Raw genomic sequence first — 19,816 nt, forward strand, 5'->3', positions numbered from 1 at the left:
AACAGCCTCAAGTTGAGATGGTAACTTAGAGAACTGGTATTTTGAGTTATCCTCTACACAATTGGACTAAACGTTTAGAATAATTTACATAGTATAAATATTAAGCAATAGAACATTATAGAGTGTTAGCAATGGAGTAAACTTAATAAGGAGCCATTCAAAAATCTATTTCTAAAAGTCTAAAAAACTGTATTGCTAATAACCTACATATATGGATTTTTTTCTTGTTCATATACATAACATAGCGCTCTAATATGTTCTCTTAGATACCCATATCCAAGATAAAACTCTTCTTGGAATTCTAATTTGTAAAACCGAACCACCTTTAAAGAGCTAGTGGTCACACACAAAGAATATATAATGAAAGAATTAAAATTACACACACACACAATGGACCAATATGAAGGAATCACGAAAGAAGCAATATAAGTGAAAGAAAGTACAAACGATAAACACACTTCCACTTTAAGCCACAGGATGTCGTTGTTCTCCAAGGAGAGGATTGTTTTAACCGGAAAAAAAATAAATAAATAACGATTATTCTCGCACCAGAAAGGCTCGCCACTGTTCCGGTGCTTTATAGACTATAAACACACCCATATTGTTAAGATCAGCTGGGATATCAGGAACAAAGACTCAGAAGGAAGGTCTCAAAAGGACTACATATTTCTACTCATGAAGTGTTTATTTACTAACCAGAAGCGAGTCACGATGTTAACTTCAGGACCAGAGAGGCAGGGAGCCTGGCTCCTGCTTCATTCGCTTCTGCTCCTCGCAGCCTGGGAGACAGGGAGCAGCCCGGTCCATTATTCGGTCCCCGAGGAAGCCAAACACGGCAGCTTCGTGGGCCGCATCGCCCAGGACCTGGGGCTGGAGCTGGTGGAGCTGGTGCCGCGTCTGTTCCGGGTGGCGTCCAAAGGCCGCGGGGACCTTCTGGAGGTAAATCTGCAGAATGGCATTTTGTTTGTGAATTCTCGGATCGACCGGGAGGAGCTGTGCGGGCGGAGCGCGGAGTGCAGCATCCACCTGGAGGTGATCGTGGACCGGCCGCTGCAGGTGTTCCATGTGGAGGTGGAAATAAAGGATATTAACGACAATCCGCCTGTATTCCCAGCGACACACAAAAATCTCTTTATTTCCGAAACTAGGCCTCTTGACTCTCATTTTTCACTAGAGGGCGCCTCCGATGCAGATATCGGGGCCAACGCTCTGCTGACTTACAGACTGAGCCCCAATGAGTATTTCTCTCTGGAAGTACCGACCAACGACGAGCAGGTAACACCGCTCGAACTAGTACTAAAAAAACCTTTAGACAGGGAAGTCACTTCAGAGCTTCTCTTGGTGCTCAAAGCAACGGATGGGGGCAAACCTGAGCTGACAGGCACTGTACAGTTAAACATCACAGTGCTGGATGCAAATGACAACGCCCCAGTGTTTGACAAAGCAGTTTATCGTATAAAATTACTGGAAAATTCAAGAAACGGTACACTGGTTATTAGACTTAACGCCTCGGATTTGGACGAGGGTTCAAACGGCCACATTCTTTATTCCTTTGCAACTGATGTCTCCTCTAATACAGAAGCCTCTTTTCGCATAGATGCAAACAGTGGAGAAATAAAAGTGAATGGAAAAATAGATTTTGAAGAAATTAAATTATGGAAACTTCAAATAGAAGCAGTTGACAAAGGAAACCCCCCAATGTTTGGTCACTGCACAATCTTGATAGAAGTCTTGGACATCAACGATAATGCCCCAGAGTTGCTAGTGACGTCACTGTTGCTTTCTATTCCAGAGGATGCTCCACCGGGGACTGTCATCGCTCTAATCAGTGTAACCGACCATGACGCCGGTGGCAATGCGCGGGTGACCTGCTCACTAACACCCCAAGTCCCCTTCAAACTGGTGTCCACCTTCAAGAATTACTATTCGCTAGTGCTAGACAGCGCCCTGGACCGAGAGAAAGTGTCGGAATATGCTCTAGTACTGATCGCGAGGGACGGGGGCTCGCCTTCTCTGTCGACCATGGCCAGCGTGTCCGTGGAGGTGGCCGACGTGAACGACAACGCGCCCGCGTTCGCGCAGCCCGAGTACACGGTGTTCGTGAAGGAGAACAACCCGCCCGGCTGCCACATCTTCACGGTATCGGCTCGGGACGCGGACGCGCTGGAGAACGCGCTGGTGTCCTACTCGCTGGTGGAGCGGCGGGTGGGCGAGCGAGCGCTGTCGAGCTACGTGTCGGTGCACGCGGAGAGCGGCAAGGTGTACGCGCTGCAGCCGCTGGACCACGAGGAGCTGGAGCTGCTGCAGTTCCAGGTGAGCGCGCACGACGCGGGCGTGCCGCCTCTGGGCAGCAACGTGACGCTGCAGGTGTTCGTGCTGGACGAGAACGACAACGCGCCCGCGTTGCTGCTGCCCGGGCCGGGCGGCAGGGCGGGCGCGGTGAGCCAGCTGGTGGCTCGGTCCGTGGGCGCGGGCCACGTGGTGGCGAAGGTGCGCGCGGTGGACGCGGACTCGGGCTACAACGCGTGGCTGTCGTACGAGCTGCAGCCGGCGGCGGGTGGCGCGCGTAGCCCGTTCCGCGTGGGGCTGTACACGGGCGAGATAAGCACGACGCGCGCCCTGGACGAGGCGGACGCGCCACGCCATCGCCTGCTGGTGCTGGTGAAGGACCACGGCGAGCCGGCGCTGACGGCCACGGCCACCGTGCTGCTGTCGCTGGAGGACAGCGGCCAGGCGCCCAAGGCCTCTACGCGGGCGTCGACGGGCGCCGCTGGCGCGGAGGCCGCTCTGGTGGATGTGAACGTGTACCTGATTATCGCCATCTGCGCGGTGTCCAGCCTGTTTGTGCTCACGCTGCTGCTGTACGCGGCGCTGCGGTGCTCGGCACCGCCCAGCGAGGGCGCGTGCGGGCCCGGGAAGCCCACGCTGGTGTACTCCAGCGCGGTGGGGAGCTGGTCTTACTCGCAGCAGAGGCGGCAGCGGGTGTGCTCTGGGGAGGGGCCGCCCAAGGCAGATCTCATGGCCTTCAGCCCTAGTGTCCCTCCAGGTTCGAGTTCTGGAGATATTGGAGACCAACAGGAATTTTGCGAGAATGTAAGTACAGTAATTCTGAGATGTATCATGCCTCTTAATGTCAATCACATAGTAGTTCACTAACAAATTACTGTTAAGTCCATTGCTTCAGTTATTTGTTGTCTTTTTCTTGCGATGGTTTTTTCTAAAGCACGATGGAAGTACAGCCATTTTTATTACTTTTCACCACAGTCTTCTTGAATATACGGGGACTATTATTTAGTTGGAGAAATAATAATAATAGTAAAAATGAAATAGACTGCTAAAGCTTCCTGTAAATGAGCAAGGCGAAGTCAGCCAGGAAGGAGACAAGGATCACTGATGGGAAATGGAGGATGTGGGTGAGGCTCAAATCTTCTACTTCTCAATTTTGCAGCAAGTTTATTCTTCCTATTCATTTTCTTATTCTATTTGGTGTCCTCTACGCATTATGTTTATGCATTCAAAATTACCCTAACAATTCATAATTTGTTTTTTTGGGGTTTATACATGTGTACATTCTTACCTTCCTATAATCTATAAGCTTGTGTATTACTGACGGGCATGGGCTGTTAAGGTGGCCTCATTTTATAAATGATTTTGTTTCTTTATAATCAATGACATGCTTCTTTGAGAAAGTAGGTAGAATTTTAGCCTTTCCTTTGGGGATGATTTTACTTTTTTTGTCTTTAATCCCCTCATAATTTAAACTTATTTTCTTCATAGTCTTCAGCTGCTTCAGATAGACAACTTAAAATTTTTTCTAATGTAATGACAATTTTGCTAGTTGCCTGTTGAACGCATTGCTGCTCTCCTCCACATTAATTTCTGCTATCTTCTAATTTATTTGGAAAATTTATTTGAGCATTGACCATACTTATATTTCTTCCATTCATGGTACCTGTAATGAGGCTGTATGAAAATATTTTAGAGTGGGAAATTCACACTTCTTTGTGCTTTGAGGTTCAAAAGGGTCTTCCCATATAGGGGAATTGTGATACTTCTGCCTGTATTCACCAAGATGCCTGGTCTTCAAAATAACATTGCTCTAAATAATTTAAGCATAACAATCATGGAATATATATAACGGCACTTCCATTTGACAATGGTGCTGTTGATCACATTTCAGTATTTAACATTGTGTACTCAAAATGTTTTTAACATTGAGTACTTTAGATATATTGATACAAACTCTTTTTTTGTCTCAATGCTATGTTCATGTGAATTGTTTTCTTTAAAGATATCACAGAGAACTTGAAATTAGAGCTGTAAGGGTGTGAATCAAATAATGTGGAAGTTTATTTTGTTCTTTTTGGCTCAAATGTACAAATTAGAGATTCTTTAATTGTACTGAATAGAGAAATAAATTATATATGATATATTTACATATGGGAGGAGAACCACGTTATAGATAGGGTAAAGTTAATAGAAATTCTGAGAAGGCTATTTTCTACCTAGAATGTAGGGTGATTTCCATGAAGATGAACATTAGGAAATCTTCAGAAAAGGAAAAGCCATATCCTAGTTTATGGTACTGGAATTTTCTTCATTGATAGCTACAGAATAGAACAAGAGTAAACATTGGTCACTAATTATAATCATCCACCACTATTTGAGATATTTCTATTTGTAAGATATGGCATGAAGGGCTTAAAATACATAATTTCATTTAAGTCTTATAACAACTTGTAAAGTACATTTGACTATCCAAGTTCTAAAGATTAGATAAGAGATGTTGAGATGTTTATCTATCTTGTCCACTGCTATCCAGCTAGTACATGATGGAGATGATATTCAAATGCATATCTCTTAGATTTGAGAGCCATTCTTTAATTTATTGTAGAACTTTGTAGAGTAAATCTTTTATCTGATGAGGCATAGTTCTGGCTAGGAGAATCAAGCACAAGCTGTATACAGAGTAATCCTCCTTTCTGTTTTGCTTAGAAAAACCCTTCATGATTATCTTCATGGTTAACTTTGTACAATATCATAACTGAGATAGGAATTAAGATTTTTTTATGTTTATTTTTTTATGTTGCTAAGTGATTTTTTTTCTCAGAAGTTTCATGGACATCATTATCATTTGTCTTAGTGCCACATTGAGATAGGTTTTTACATTATTTGATCGGTAAATAATTAAGAGTTGTCTGATAAGGACTATTGATCAGTTGTTTGGAAGTGATATAAATAAGCAGAATCATTTAATATATGAGGAAAATCAGAAGACTGAGGTCTGCAAAGTTCTTGCAGAACACCAAAGCCAAATAATACATGTGGAAATGACCTTGTTCTTTTTACACTGTGAATAAGAATAATGTTTTGACAAATATAAGCGGTAATATGATTATTTCTTGGATCCTGAACATCAGTGAAGGATCAATAATTGTTTCCAAAATTGTATACTTCAATAACAGCTTTAAAGGTGTATATTTCTCATGAAAATCTTTGAAAGTGTGTGGGTCTTTCAAGATTCAGACTCCTTCAATCTTGTTGTCTGAGAGATTTGTGCCAATTGAACAAATGATCTGCGATCAAATAACTGTGTATACTTCAATAAGCCATGATAGCACAGAGTGAACATCACTGCGTATATTCTACAGTTTTGTAGACAGTACTTCTAATCTGTTAATTTTGAAGAACGTACTGGGTTTCCAAGAATGGCTTCAAGATCTATTTCTCTGTTTAATGTTTTCAATAAATAGTAGTACTAGACCTATTATGAAATAATAGTGGATGATGAGGACTGGTAGAACATTAAACCATGCACTCCAATACTTGACTATCAAGACATACAGCTGGAATTTAAGACTAACCAGATTGATTTAGAAAAGGTCAGGCACGAAGTTCCTTAGCCTTTTCAATCAATCTTACAAAATCAATGTTAACAACTATATCGATGTGACTTCTTGGCATTAGCCTATTGCCGGATCTCAGGCCCATCCCCAAAGATGAGTTCAAAGATATCATAATCTATTCTTTAGGAGCTAGCTGAGATAGTGATATCTGAAATAGCACAGCCAAAGTGCAAACGTCGTGTCATTGGTTCATACAATATATCAAACTCTTTTACGAATTGGTGTTCATCCAATGTCACTTTATATACTTGCAAAATACCACATTTCTGGAAAGTAATTCCTAAATTAACAACTGGTTTTAATTCAGACATGTAATGTCATCATCTCCCTTGGGTAAACATTCTCATGTTTATTTCTCTGCCTTTAAAGACTCCACATTGCATATAACATCTCATTCCCCAGTTTCCATAATGAAGTGGGTGGAGGCCTGTTGCTTCTTTCTTCTACAAAATAAATCTGACAGGCCTTGAACATCATGTTAAACCTACTGTTATCTAGCCTAATGTTATATTTTGAAAAGAGGCTCATATGAGTGGTTGTTTCATAGATGCATAACAGAATTCAGTGTCATAAAAGGTGATGAGCCTGCTTTGTTTGTTTTTTAAGAAATAATTTTTAATTGTCTTTAAAAAGAATTCTAGCAGAATAATAATATTGGGAAAAGAGTAAATTTGAAAAAAATGAAACAAGGTTTAAAATTAGCAATAGAATATATGTATGTGTTCAAGATAAAGGAAAATATTAACATACAAATAAATATACTAGTACTTTTTTCATTGTAATATTTTTAGATTCGACATGAACCATTAAAACCATACAACAAAATACTCAAGCTAGAGTGATACTTATTCTGAACCACTTTCTACTCTAAACTTCCACTGTACCCTCTTTTTTCCTCCTTAAATCCCAAGGTAATATGAAAAGATGAAGGACATGTAACTAAATTACAACTTCAGGCAATGAAAACTCACATCAACAATTCTGATTTTCTAGTTGGTATTTTATGAAATCGAATTTCCATTAGTGCTAATGGAAGTAATATGGAAGGTCATTTAGCATTTGGTTGAATTGTTTGATTATTTTCTATGATTTTTTAGCACAATATTAGGCACTTAGAGGCAATGTGATTAGAAGTCATTTCCCTTGTTTTGGATAAACTTACAATCTCAAACCCAAAATTCTTTTAAGACGAAATAGGTCAGCTATTTTCATGAATATGACTTGATAGATATACAAAAGCCAACGTTGGTGAGTGGAAATACCAATATGGCACAGAAATTTTCATGGTGATTTTTATTTCATTGAATGGTAAAAAGTTCATTCTATAGTTAAAAGACTACTTCTTTCATATATTGACACTATTACATAAAGTGTCATTTTGATATCTCTTATTATACTGTTAGCAATGCAACTTACATGAGAAAGCATATATGCCAAATATGTTTCATCTACATCAATAGACTTTTCTCTTATGAATTTTATGTTTTAAACTACCGAATTTGAAATATATTTTTGTTTTTCTTGTTGTTCTTCAATGCATATAAAGTTGTTTGTAACAGGAACACAATTAAATATAAATAATGATAAAGAATTAGAACTAATAAAAATATAAGTAGAAAGCAAGTGCACATAGATAAGAACACAATATGCAGACTTAAAGACTAAAGAAGTGTTATTAAAACTTCAAATTTGTCTTTGAGTTTCCTAGCAGCCAAAGTAACAAGGGTGACTAGAAGTAAAACAATTCAAATTTGATATTTTTATATGAGGAAATGTTTGAGTTTATTTTTTCATAATTTTTTCAATTGTAAAACTCTACATCAAACATAGGAACAAATATTTCAATTTGATGTTAATCAAGAATAAAATGCCATTTTCCATATACCATCAGTTTCAATATGACTTAAAATCTGATTTTTATTCCACAAATAAGCACTTTGGAAATATGATTTGGGGGGTAAAATAGCTTGAAACACGTGAACTTATTTTTTTCTCAAGTAAAATTCTTTGGTATTGGATGTAGTGTACAATACTCACAATTTCAGGCACAAGGTGTCGCTCTTTACTTGGAGGAAATAGTTCATTCAAGGGTTGGTCTGAGCAGCCAGGAACTCCGCATTTAAAGACTCCATCATGCCGGATGCTACCGTTAAAGGATCCTTTGAAACTTCTCAAAAATTCAGTAAGATTCTTAACCCAAAACTGGAGTCTATGGTACTGTAAATGTAAAGAATCTTATTTGGGAAGTCAATGTATGCAATGTTCGCGTCTGAAAGAAGGGGATTGGACACTGGGCGACTGCTGCTGTCGCTTCTGCTTCTCGCAGCCTGGGAGGCGGGCAGCGGCCAGGTCTACTACTCCATTCCCGAGGAGGCCAAACACGGCAGCTTCGTGGGCCGCATCGCCCAGGACCTGGGGCTGGAGCTGACGGAGCTGGTGCCGCGCCTGTTCCGGGTGGCGTCCAAAGGCCGCGGGGACCTTCTGGAGGTAAATCTGCAGAATGGCATTTTGTTTGTGAATTCTCGGATCGACCGGGAGGAGCTGTGCGGGCGGAGCTTGGAGTGCAGCATCCACCTGGAGGTGATCGTGGACCGGCCGCTGCAGGTGTTCCATGTGGAGGTGGAAGTAAAGGATATTAACGATAATCCACCGGTGTTCTCTCTCAGAGAACAAAAGCTGCTGATTTCTGAATCTAAGCAACCTGACTCTCATTTTCCTCTAGAGGGAGCTTCTGATGCGGATATTGGAGAGAATGCTCAATTGACCTACAGACTAAGTCAAAATGAGCACTTTTCTTTAGAATTACCAACAAATAGTAAGCAGACTAAAAGGCTGTCACTTACATTAAAGAAGTCTCTGGATAGAGAGAAAACTGCGGAACTTAATTTACTATTAACGGCTGCAGACGGCGGGAAACCGGAGCTCACTGGCACTGTTCATCTCTTCGTCCGCGTCTTGGATATTAACGACAATGATCCGGAATTTGAACAATCAGAATACAAGGTGAGATTGATGGAAAACGCAGCTAAAGAAACTCTTGTGATAAAGTTAAACGCCACAGATCAAGATGAAGGAGTCAACGGGGAGGTGACATACTCCTTGATGTCGATTAAGCCCAATGGAAAACGTTTATTTACACTACATGAAAACAGTGGAGAAGTAAGGGTCAATGGAACTTTAGACTATGAAGAAAACAAGGTTTATGAAATTGATGTACAGGCTACAGATAAGGGGAATCCCCCAATGGCAGGTCACTGTACAGTCTGGGTCGAAATCTTAGATGCCAATGATAACGCCCCTGAAGTCACTGTGACTTCCCTGTCTCTTCCAGTGCGGGAGGACACTCAGCCAAGCACGGTCATTGCGCTGATCAGTGTATCTGATCGCGACTCTGGTGCCAACGGACAGGTGATCTGTTCTCTAACGCCCAACGTCCCCTTCAAGATCATGTCCACGTTCAAGAACTATTACTCACTAGTGCTGGACAGCGCCCTGGACCGCGAGAGCATGTCTGTCTATAAACTGGTGGTTACAGCGCGGGACGGGGGCTCGCCTTCCCTGTCGGCCACAGCCAGCGTGTCCGTGGAGGTGGCCGACGTGAACGACAACGCGCCCGCGTTCGCGCAGCCCGAGTACACGGTGTTCGTGAAGGAGAACAACCCGCCCGGCTGCCACATCTTCACGGTGTCGGCGCGGGACGCGGACGCGCAGGAGAACGCGCTGGTGTCCTACTCGCTGGTGGAGCGGCGGGTGGGCGAGCGAGCGCTGTCGAGCTACGTGTCAGTGCACGCGGAGAGCGGCAAGGTGTACGCGCTGCAGCCGCTGGACCACGAGGAGCTGGAGCTGCTGCAGTTCCAGGTGAGCGCGCACGACGCGGGCGTGCCGCCTCTGGGCAGCAACGTGACGCTGCAGGTGTTCGTGCTGGACGAGAACGACAACGCGCCCGCGCTGCTGCTGCCCGGGCCGGGCGGCAGGGCGGGCGCGGTGAGCCAGCTGGTGGCTCGGTCGGTGGGCGCGGGCCACGTGGTGGCGAAGGTGCGCGCGGTGGACGCGGACTCGGGCTACAACGCGTGGCTGTCGTACGAGCTGCAGCCGGCGGCGGGTGGCGCGCGCAGCCCGTTCCACGTGGGGCTGTACACGGGCGAGATCAGCACGACGCGCGCCCTGGACGAGGCGGACGCGCCGCACCAGCGCCTGCTGGTGCTGGTGAAGGACCACGGCGAGCCGGCGCTGACGGCCACGGCCACCGTGCTGCTGTCGCTGGAGGACAGCGGCCAGGCGCCCAAGGCCTCTTCGCGGGCGTCGACCGGCGCCGCTGGAGCGGAGACGGCGTTAGTGGATGTGAACGTGTACCTGATCATCGCCATCTGCGCGGTGTCCAGCCTGTTTGTGCTCACGCTGCTGCTGTACACGGCGCTGCGGTGCTCGGCGCCGCCCAGCGAGGGCGCGTGCGGACCCGGGAAGCCCACGCTGGTGTACTCCAGCGCGGTGGGGAGCTGGTCTTACTCGCAGCAGAGGCGGCAGCGAGTGTGCTCTGGGGAGGGGCCGCCCAAGACAGACCTCATGGCCTTCAGCCCCAGCCTTCCTCCCGGTCTGGATAGAGAAGTCGGAGAGGAAAGGCAGGAGGCAGGATCAAATCACCCTGGGCAGGTGAGTTCTATAGATTCCCCCCTTTTGAAGTCGCTGTTAAAAATTTTTAAATTCCAGTTTGTTTCAAAAAAAAATTTTAATGATGCTATATACTTTGAGTATCATTTTAAAGAACAACGTTTGTTCGTGAAATGCCAATGATACACATATACAATTTTAATCATATGAGGTATTAGGTTGTTTAGCCAATAAATATCCTATTTCTCCTAATGTTTTGTTAGAACATGTTTAAGAAAATGTAAGAATGACTTTCCTGTTATTTGATCTGTGTCACTTCATTTCAACTCTAACCCTCAGTAGTGTAGATAATCACTGTGGATTATTTCAATTTTACTTATCCTCTTTGTTTTTTAACAGGCTTTTGTCTTGATATTTTCACATTATTAGATCACTGACTTTTCTCACTTCAGGCTTGTATCAAAATTTTGACACTCTGTTAATTTGTTTTGAAGGGGTTTTCCTTTCTTTTTCTATGGTTTTAAACACTTATTGTCCATTGAATAATCTTTAGTTTTTCCTCTAGCAATAAGATAAAACCTGTTTCCATATTACTTGCAGTAAAAAAATGCAGCCTTTTGTTCTAGTATGCTTATTTCATTGAAATAATATAACTAAAAGTTCTGTCCATTTTTAATTTTGTTCCATGAAGTGGGGAGAGATTTATGTACTATGTACTGAAACAGAACTTCCAGGTTTATGCTTCCAAAGTAACTAGGCAAATAAAATCACTCATATTCCTCAATCAAGTTATTCAAATTTGCTAAAGGCATGCATATAGGATTATAATATCTGCAATATATGCTAGCTGGCATTATTTCTTATGTTTCTGGATTTATGTGGAAAGAAGAAGTTAACTCTGTCAAAGTGAAGCCTATTGACATTTATCAATTTCATTCATCTCACATTTTAAAATTGAACTATAGTTGATTTACAATGTTGTGTTAATTTCTGCTGTACAGCAAAGTGATTCAAACATATATATATATTTATATTCTTTTCCATTATGTATCATAGGATACTGAATATAGTTCTCTGTCGGTCCCATTTTTTTATGCATTCCATATATAATAGCTTACATCTGCTAACCTCAACTCCCTCATCTAACATTTTAAATTCCCTATCTTTAAATGCTTTATCGCTGGTGTTTGTAAAATTTTCTTTCCATGTGGTTTAACCACATCTGAAGATTCTAGCAAAGATCATTTACCTCTAGGTCATCCTTCTAATTCAGTGGTTCTTAGCCACATGTAGGATGGTGGAATCACTGACCTCTTTGAGAATCTGATGAGAGTCATAAATGGCCATTCTCCCCTTAAAATTACACAGCATACCACTTAGCATAATATTCAAGAATCCCATGCTGAAGCTCATTCTTGGACCTCTGTTTATGAAACTTTGTTTCTCAATATTAATTGTCTAAAAACATTCTTTATTCCAAATTAGGCAACAAGGTTAAAATATGAAATATTTCAGACTCAAAAGTGATTAAACCATCATATCACTTATGAAATTTTGTAAATATAAATAAATGTGGATGTTAGGTAGGACATACATTATAACCCATTTCCCAATGAAGTTCTTGGAATGACTGAACGTCATTTAAATTTAATAAAATGAAATTGGAATTTTTTTTACATCTTTATTGGAGTATAATTGCTTTACAGTGGTGTGTTAGTTTCTGCTTTATAACAAAGTGAATCAGTTATACATATACTTATGTTCCCATATCTCTTCCCTCTTGCGTCTCCCTCCCTCCCACCCTCCCTATCCCACCCCTCCAGGCCGTCACAAAGTACGGAGCTGATCTCCCTGTGCTATGCGGCTGCTTCCCACTAGCTATCTGCCTTACATTTGGTAGTGTATATATGTGAAATTGGAATGTTTTAAGTAAAGGTTAAAATTTTGCAAATCATTACTTTTACACAGTACATAAGTAATCAATGTACATTTTAGATAATTCCAAATGATGTGGATTAATTTCTATGGTACAAATTTAGTGTCTTTTATACTTTTTTTTTTTTTTTTTTTTTTACGGTACACGGGCCTCTCACTGTTGTGGCCTCTCCCGTTGCAGAGCACAGGCTCCGGATGCACAGGCTCAGTGGCCATGGCTCACGGGCCCAGCCGCTCCGCGGCATGTGGGATCTTCCCAGACCAGGGCACGAACCCATGTCCCCTGCCTCGGCAGGCGGACTCTCAACCACTGCGCCACCAGGGAAGCCCTATACTTATTTTTAATTTCAGGATTACATTCTATGATGTAAAATTGTAATTTCATCCTATTTTGTAATTTGGTTGTTTAAGTATTAAGCTAAATTTAGATGTTCCTATCTGTTTAATAATTTAATTATGTCTAACAGTGTGTGAGGACTACCTACACACTACAATAAGGTTGCTTACCAATTATGGTACATTGACTATTTTTGAAAATGGAAGATATAAAATGAAGAAGCTTGATGGTGATAGACAATTTAAATAGTCCAGTAGCATCAAAATTCAAATATGTTTTTCATTAATTAAGAGCCAGTGTGGTAGTTGATTTAAGTTATTTTATACTTGTAGAACCATTCTTGGGTATTATTTTCTGGTTCTATAAAGATTTAATTTCTCAGTTTCCTTTATTATATGTAAAAGGAATGGTGATAACTTATTGGTTTAAAGATTTTGATTTGAATTTAAATGAGCTTATAAATAATATATTTACTTGTTCACAACTAGCTGTGGGATCTTATCTGTGTTTTGTTTTCCCTTAAAGCTGGTCTTGAATTAATGAATAAAATTTTGAAGTCTTTTTATTCTCCCTTGAATCATAGTCACCATTGTGATTTTCTGAAGAGAAGCATATTCCGTGTAACTACTAACTGGCCTGAAAGGAAAGATTTAGATGGAAACTAAATGGTCATTATGAAGTTCATATTTTTTTGACTTTTGTCAATGAGATTGGGCTCCAAAACATCTCACGTGATCTTTTTCATATTAGTGCTCTACTGCCACTTCAGAATACTGTGAAATTTGGAGGCTTTGACTCAACATTTTACAGGAAAATCCTTTACTCCTGCTAGAGTAAAATATTCCAGAATCCATACCGAAGCTTCATTTTTTCAACATATTATGTGAATGAGGGCAGTTGTATGAAAAGTAATCACATTTGAGTATCAAGGAACCGAAAACATCTTCCATATTTATGATGAATTATAATATTCACCAGATTTATGAATAAAATAATTTATATGAATGAAATATTTGTTTCTTTTCCTTTACTAGATGAGGGAATTCTTGGCTTTCTCCTAAAGTCTTAAAATGAAGTGCTTTTGAAGGATGAAAATCATTACAAATGTGAATTGTAAGCAATATAAGGGCAGAGGTGATGTATATTATTCTTTATTTTATTGGCCATGATAGCTAAGGAGTAGCTTCTGACATGCCACATTTCAATGATTATTTTATGATCGACTTTGAAGCAGACTATTTTTAAAACTGAAGTATAATAGAATTATTGTGCTTTGTTACAAATATCATGTATATTAAATAAATAGGCATTTACAAATGATCCATGAAAACATCCAAAAAGTCGAAATAGATTTAAAGTGAACCAAAAAGTGGCTAAACCAAAAAGAACCTCAGGATCTTTCTTGTACTTACATAATCAGTCACATGATGTCGCTGTACACTCAAAAGGTGAAAAGGGAAAACTTTTTCTCCACGCCCAGATTTCAACCATCCACAGAATAATCGACTCCATACTGACAGGAATGCTGGGTAAATTTTACTAAATATATACTTACAGAAGGGGAGACTGGTCATAAATGTTGGCAGGCGAGCTATCTCTTAAAACTGACAGTCTCACCTCAGAGATCTCTTTGTCTGCAATGGAGTTTTCCTGGCGAGGAGGCTTCGAAGCTCGGCGCCTGCTGCTCTCGCTTCTGCTCCTCACAGCCTGGGAGACGGGGAGCGGCCAGGTCCATTATTCGGTCTCTGAGGAAGCCAAACACGGCAGCTTCGTGGGCCGCATCGCCCAGGACCTGGGGCTGGAGCTGACGGAGCTGGTGCCGCGCCTGTTCCGGGTGGCGTCCAAAGGCCGCGGGGACCTTCTGGAGGTAAATCTGCAGAATGGCATTTTGTTTGTGAATTCTCGGATCGACCGGGAGGAGCTGTGCGGGCGGAGCGCGGAGTGCAGCATCCACCTGGAGGTGATCGTGGACCGGCCGCTGCAGGTGTTCCATGTGGAGGTGGAGGTGAAGGACATTAATGATAACCCGCCGGTGTTCAGAGGAGAACAAAAGGTACTTATTTCTGAATCTGCTCCTCTGGACTCTCGTTTTCCTCTAGAGGGCGCTTCCGATGCGGATATAGGCCTAAACTCTCTTGTGACCTATAGGTTAAGTCTAAATGAGTATTTTACTCTTAAAGTAATAACGAAAACCGATAAAAGTATATTGCCTGAACTCATTCTTCGGAAGTCATTGGATAGAGAAGAAATGCCAGAACTTAATATATTGCTGACCGCTCTGGATGGCGGTAAACCCGAACTAACAGGATCTGTTCAGATTCAAATAACCATCCTGGATGTTAATGACAACGCTCCTGAGTTTGATACGCCTGGCTATAAAGTAGTGCTGTTTGAAAATATCCCAAACAACACCAGAGTGATTCAACTAAACGCTTCTGATCTAGACGAAGGACCAAATAGAGAAATTTCCTATGGAATCAGAATGATTCTGCCAGTGAGTGAGAAATGTATGTTTTCAATAAATGCAGAAACAGGTGAAATTAGGATTTATGGTAAACTGGATTTTGAAGAGAATAATGAGTATGAAATTCAGGTTAACGCTATTGATAAAGGGATTCCTTCTATGGCAGGTCACTGCACGGTCCTGGTGGAAGTTCTGGACCTGAATGACAATACCCCCGAGGTAATGATCACTTCGCTCTCGCTCCCAGTGCGAGAGGACGCTCAGGTGGGCACCGTCATCGCCTTGATCAGCGTGTCCGACCGCGACTCCGGCGCCAACGGGCAGGTGACCTGCTCACTAACACCCCAGGTCCCCTTCAAGCTGGTGTCCACCTTCAAGAATTACTATTCGCTGGTACTTGACAGCGCCTTGGATCGCGAGAATATGGCGAACTATGAGGTGGTAGTGACAGCGCGGGACGCGGGCTCGCCTTCCCTGTCGGCCACAGCCAGCCTGTCCGTGGAGGTGGCCGACGTGAACGACAACGCGCCCGCGTTCGCGCAGCCCGAGTACACGGTGTTCGTGAAGGAGAACAACCCGCCCGGCTGCCACATCTTCACGGTGTCGGCTCGGGACGCGGACGCGCAGGAGAACGCGCTGGTGTCCTACTCGCTGGTGGAGCGGCGGGTGGGCGAGCGAGCGCTGTCGAGCTACGTGTCAGTGCACGCGGAGAGCGGCAAGGTGTACGCGCTGCAGCCGCTGGACCACGAGGAGCTGGAGCTGCTGCAGTTCCAGGTGAGCGCGCGCGACGCGGGCGTGCCGCCTCTGGGCAGCAACGTGACGCTGCAGGTGTTCGTGCTGGACGAGAACGACAACGCGCCCGCGCTGCTGCTGCCCGGGTCGGGCGGCGGGGCGGGCGCGCTGAGCCAGTTGGTGGCTCGGTCGGTGGGCGCGGGCCACGTGGTGGCGAAGGTGCGCGCGGTGGACGCGGACTCGGGCTACAACGCGTGGCTGTCGTACGAGCTGCAGCCGGCGGTGGGTGGCGCGCGCAGCCCGTTCCGCGTGGGGCTGTACACGGGCGAGATCAGCACGACGCGCGCCCTGGACGAGGCGGACGCGCCACGCCAGCGCCTGCTGGTGCTGGTGAAGGACCACGGCGAGCCGGCGCTGACGGCTACGGCCACCGTGCTGCTGTCGCTGGAGGACAGCGGCCAAGCGCCCAAGGCCTCTATGCGGGCGTCGATGGGCGCCGCTGGCGCGGAGGCCGCTCTGGTGGATGTGAACGTGTACCTGATCATCGCCATCTGCGCGGTGTCCAGCCTGTTGGTGCTCACGCTGCTGCTGTACACGGCGCTGCGGTGCTCGGCGCCGCCCAGCGAGGGCGCGTGCGGACCCGGGAAGCCCACGCTGGTGTACTCCAGCGCGGTGGGGAGCTGGTCTTACTCGCAGCAGAGGCGGCAGCGGGTGTGCTCTGGGGAGGGGCCGCCCAAGGCAGATCTCATGGCCTTCAGTCCCTGTCTTCAACCGTCAGGAGAAGATTGTTTAAGTCCTTCTAGTGAAGTAAGTCCTTGATATCTTCCAAGTATATTAGTCATTTTGAACTTTTCGTGTATTAGACCAACTTTTCAAGTAATATTAAATAATGGGATAAAGATGAAATGGAAGCCATGGATCTCACATTAAAAATTTTTCTCATTCTATAATTTTTCATATTATCTATGAATGGTTCGCCTTGAAAGATATAAGTACGTTTGAGTAAAAACTGTCTAGGTTCTGATAACTCAAATTTATTTTTAATTTGTACTTAATTTCATGATTAAAGAAAATTTGCAAGGTTAGTGCAGAGAGTTCCCAGATATCATTAACTGGATTCCTTTACTGCTCTTATGTGCATAGGCTTGTAAAATAGCCTTGTTGCCCACCAATCTAATTCCAGTAAATCTCCTTTTGAGTATTATAACAATAATAAAAATTATGTTATTATTGCTAAGATGAATAATTTTATGTTATTCCCATGGAGTGCCTTCTTTCTGTCAATTGGGATTGGCTACAGTATTGTTCTTATTTACATAAATATAATAACATTAAAATATTATAATATTCATCTAAAGCAGGATACACCTTATTTTTTATTTTTATTTTTTTTGCGGTACGCGGGCCTCTCACTGTTGTGGCCTCTCCCGTTGCGGAGCACAGGCTCCGGACGCACAGGCTCAACGGCCATGGCTCACGGGCCCAGCCGCTCCACAGCATGTGGGATCCTTCTGGACCGGGGCACGAACCCGTGTCCCCTGCATCGGCAGGCGAACTCTCAACCACTGTGCCACCAGGGAAGCCCCAGTATACACCTTATAATTGATGGTTTATAATAATTTACTTGCCTTTTTTTCTTGGTAGCACACAAGTAATGGTGCATCTTACAATTAATAACATTTCTTTGATTCAATAAAACATAAGAGTACTTATTGGTCCCCTATTATTTTCCAGGACCTGTTCTAGGATCTTTAATTGTATTATCTTATTTAATTATCATATCACTCTTATGGTGCAGGTACAATATCTATCATCGGAATTTTACTTTAAGAAGTCTGAAACTTAAGCCACATAGACTGTGCAAAGTGCCTCAAACTGTTTTGAAGGATCACCAATTCATTATGGCGTACTACTGCTCTGACACAATTATCAGGTGAATCTTCTAAAGTGCATTTTACATCTTGTAACTTTCTTCCACACAAAGCCTTTCCATAGTGTCTTTTAGTGAGAGGGAAAGAAGCAAGTAAAGAGGGAGATACTGAAGATGAGACAGGCAGAGAAAGAATGAAGACGAAGATGGAAAATATGAAAGAGAATAGAATAGAGAAAAAAATAAGAGCATAGGGTTGGCCATAAAAGTGGGGTGACTTTTCCTTAGTAGGGAATGAGTAATAGAGAATATAAAGAAAAATGTTGACATAAGAAGAGAACCATTGAGTTCATATTTGATGACTTTTTTCTCTGGGTAAATCATCTGAGAAACAGGTTGTGGGAATGAGACTGGGAATTTGAGAAGAGAGAAGAAAATATGGAAGAATCTCTGTAGGCAGGAATTATGAATTCACTTGAGGGCTCAAGTGAGGTAAAGGTGAGAGTAAACTTGTAGAGAATATAGTAATCCTGGTTAAGTGACTAACACACTGAGAAGCTCAGTAGAAGGAATGGAGAAAACGGATAGTTAAGCTGTGTGTTGGAAGCTAAAGAAAATGTTAGAGGGGTGCTATAAGTAGGTGTGTGCCTTTAGGGTGTCTGGAAGGGCATGTTTTAAATGGTTGACTGTGTAGTCTAGGTTAGGTGGAGAGATAAATGAGACAGGTAGGGCCTGATAGACAAGAACAATTAGAACCAAAAAACGATTCCCATTATAAGAGTAAAGGTATGTTAATAAAAGTAATGGAGCAATGAGGAGGATGAGGGTGAGAGAATACCAAATGCTCTACTCACATTTTCAGAGGGGAGCAAAGATTCAGAAATGAACCCAACTCTTATTTCCTGCAGAGTTGTGCACAAAACAGGCAAGAGAATTATTGGGGCTATGTTCTTTCTTTCCTAGCCCTATTTGGCCTGGATCTTGGTAACTTGGTAAAGATAGGTACAGTATTAGATAAAAGTAAGAGCCCCTTCCTTTCTTCCTTGCTAGAGATGTGTTACCATCTGTATCTACCTGTTGTTACTTGGAAAATCAGTCAGTATAAATGATAGTAGGACTTTCTCCAGTGATGGTGTAAGATACGGAGAGAGAAGAGGGAAATTTAACCTATTGGTAGTAATTTCATTTCTAGCAAATACATAATATACTAGTTCTTGGCACGTTTTATACAAAGAGAATCCAGAACTTTAAAGAATCGTTATATCTAAATGGTCTACATTGTGTGTTTATGTACACACACACGCACATACAAACTCATACGCACATTGATGGACATTTCCTTCGAATACAAATATTTTATCCAAATTTCACAGTCATATTTGGGGGAATTTATAAATATTGTGTTTATTTAAAATCTTGTATATCAGTTACCGAATTTCCACATTCATCTGTTTTATTCGTATGTGATTCGTTATGTTTCCATTTTGAGTCAAGGGAGTTGTGTGAATAGGTCTCAAAAATATTACAGGAAAAGGACATTCCCACCCAAATCTACAAAGCTGTGCAGAACTAGAGTCTGAGTTCTAAAAGCAAATGTAGAATATTACCTCTTTTTACAAATTCTGCACCACGTTTTACACATGCAAAAATGTACTTGTGGAAAGATGGAACTAATAAACCAATTTCAACTAGCATCCAGTGCTGAGCAGAATACAGTGATTTACTGTTGCTGGAAAGAAAAACATTTAATCTTCCATTACGTATTTGCAATGAAAAATGTCACGAAATGCAAGAAAAAAAAACCCTACATCAACCGAAAATATGGACCGAGTCATTTTTACACTTACACATTCATGCGCATGGTGTCGCTCTTCACTGAGAACAATTCCTCGAAGAAAGCGCCTCCCCTCTTTCCTCCCCGCAGAAAATTTGGCAGATAGTGGAAAACCTCTAGTGAATTCTCC

The 19,816-nt window shown here is 42.8% G+C and overlaps 2 protein-coding genes across 6 annotated transcripts in view; both read left to right on the plus strand.

Annotated features, from left to right (window-relative positions):
• LOC307183653 (protocadherin alpha-C2) overlaps positions 1-19,816 on the plus strand; it is a gene marked incomplete at its 5' end in the record, with an annotated part of 158,075 nt that overhangs the window by 45,446 nt on the left and 92,813 nt on the right. The window contains one exon of one of the 5 annotated variants that reach the window (XM_079916482.1): positions 8,166-10,556. The exons of 3 other annotated variants lie outside the window; for them this stretch is intronic. In XM_079916482.1, the coding sequence (XP_079772608.1) occupies positions 8,166-10,556 (2,391 nt within the window). Of the gene's footprint in view, positions 1-8,165; positions 10,557-14,425; positions 16,790-19,816 lie in introns of those variants that run through there. One more of the 5 variants, XM_079916484.1, reaches the window with a different exon arrangement.
• LOC307183655 (protocadherin alpha-10-like) lies at positions 247-3,156 on the plus strand (the record flags this gene model as incomplete). Its single annotated transcript, XM_079916487.1, has 1 exon — positions 247-3,156. The coding sequence occupies exon 1, from the start codon at positions 676-678 to the stop codon at positions 3,154-3,156; it is 2,481 nt and encodes an 826-aa protein (XP_079772613.1). The 5' UTR covers positions 247-675.

The sequence above is a fragment of the Stenella coeruleoalba genome, assembly GCF_951394435.1.
Source record: "Stenella coeruleoalba genome assembly, chromosome: 3".
Taxonomy (NCBI): domain Eukaryota; kingdom Metazoa; phylum Chordata; class Mammalia; order Artiodactyla; family Delphinidae; genus Stenella; species Stenella coeruleoalba.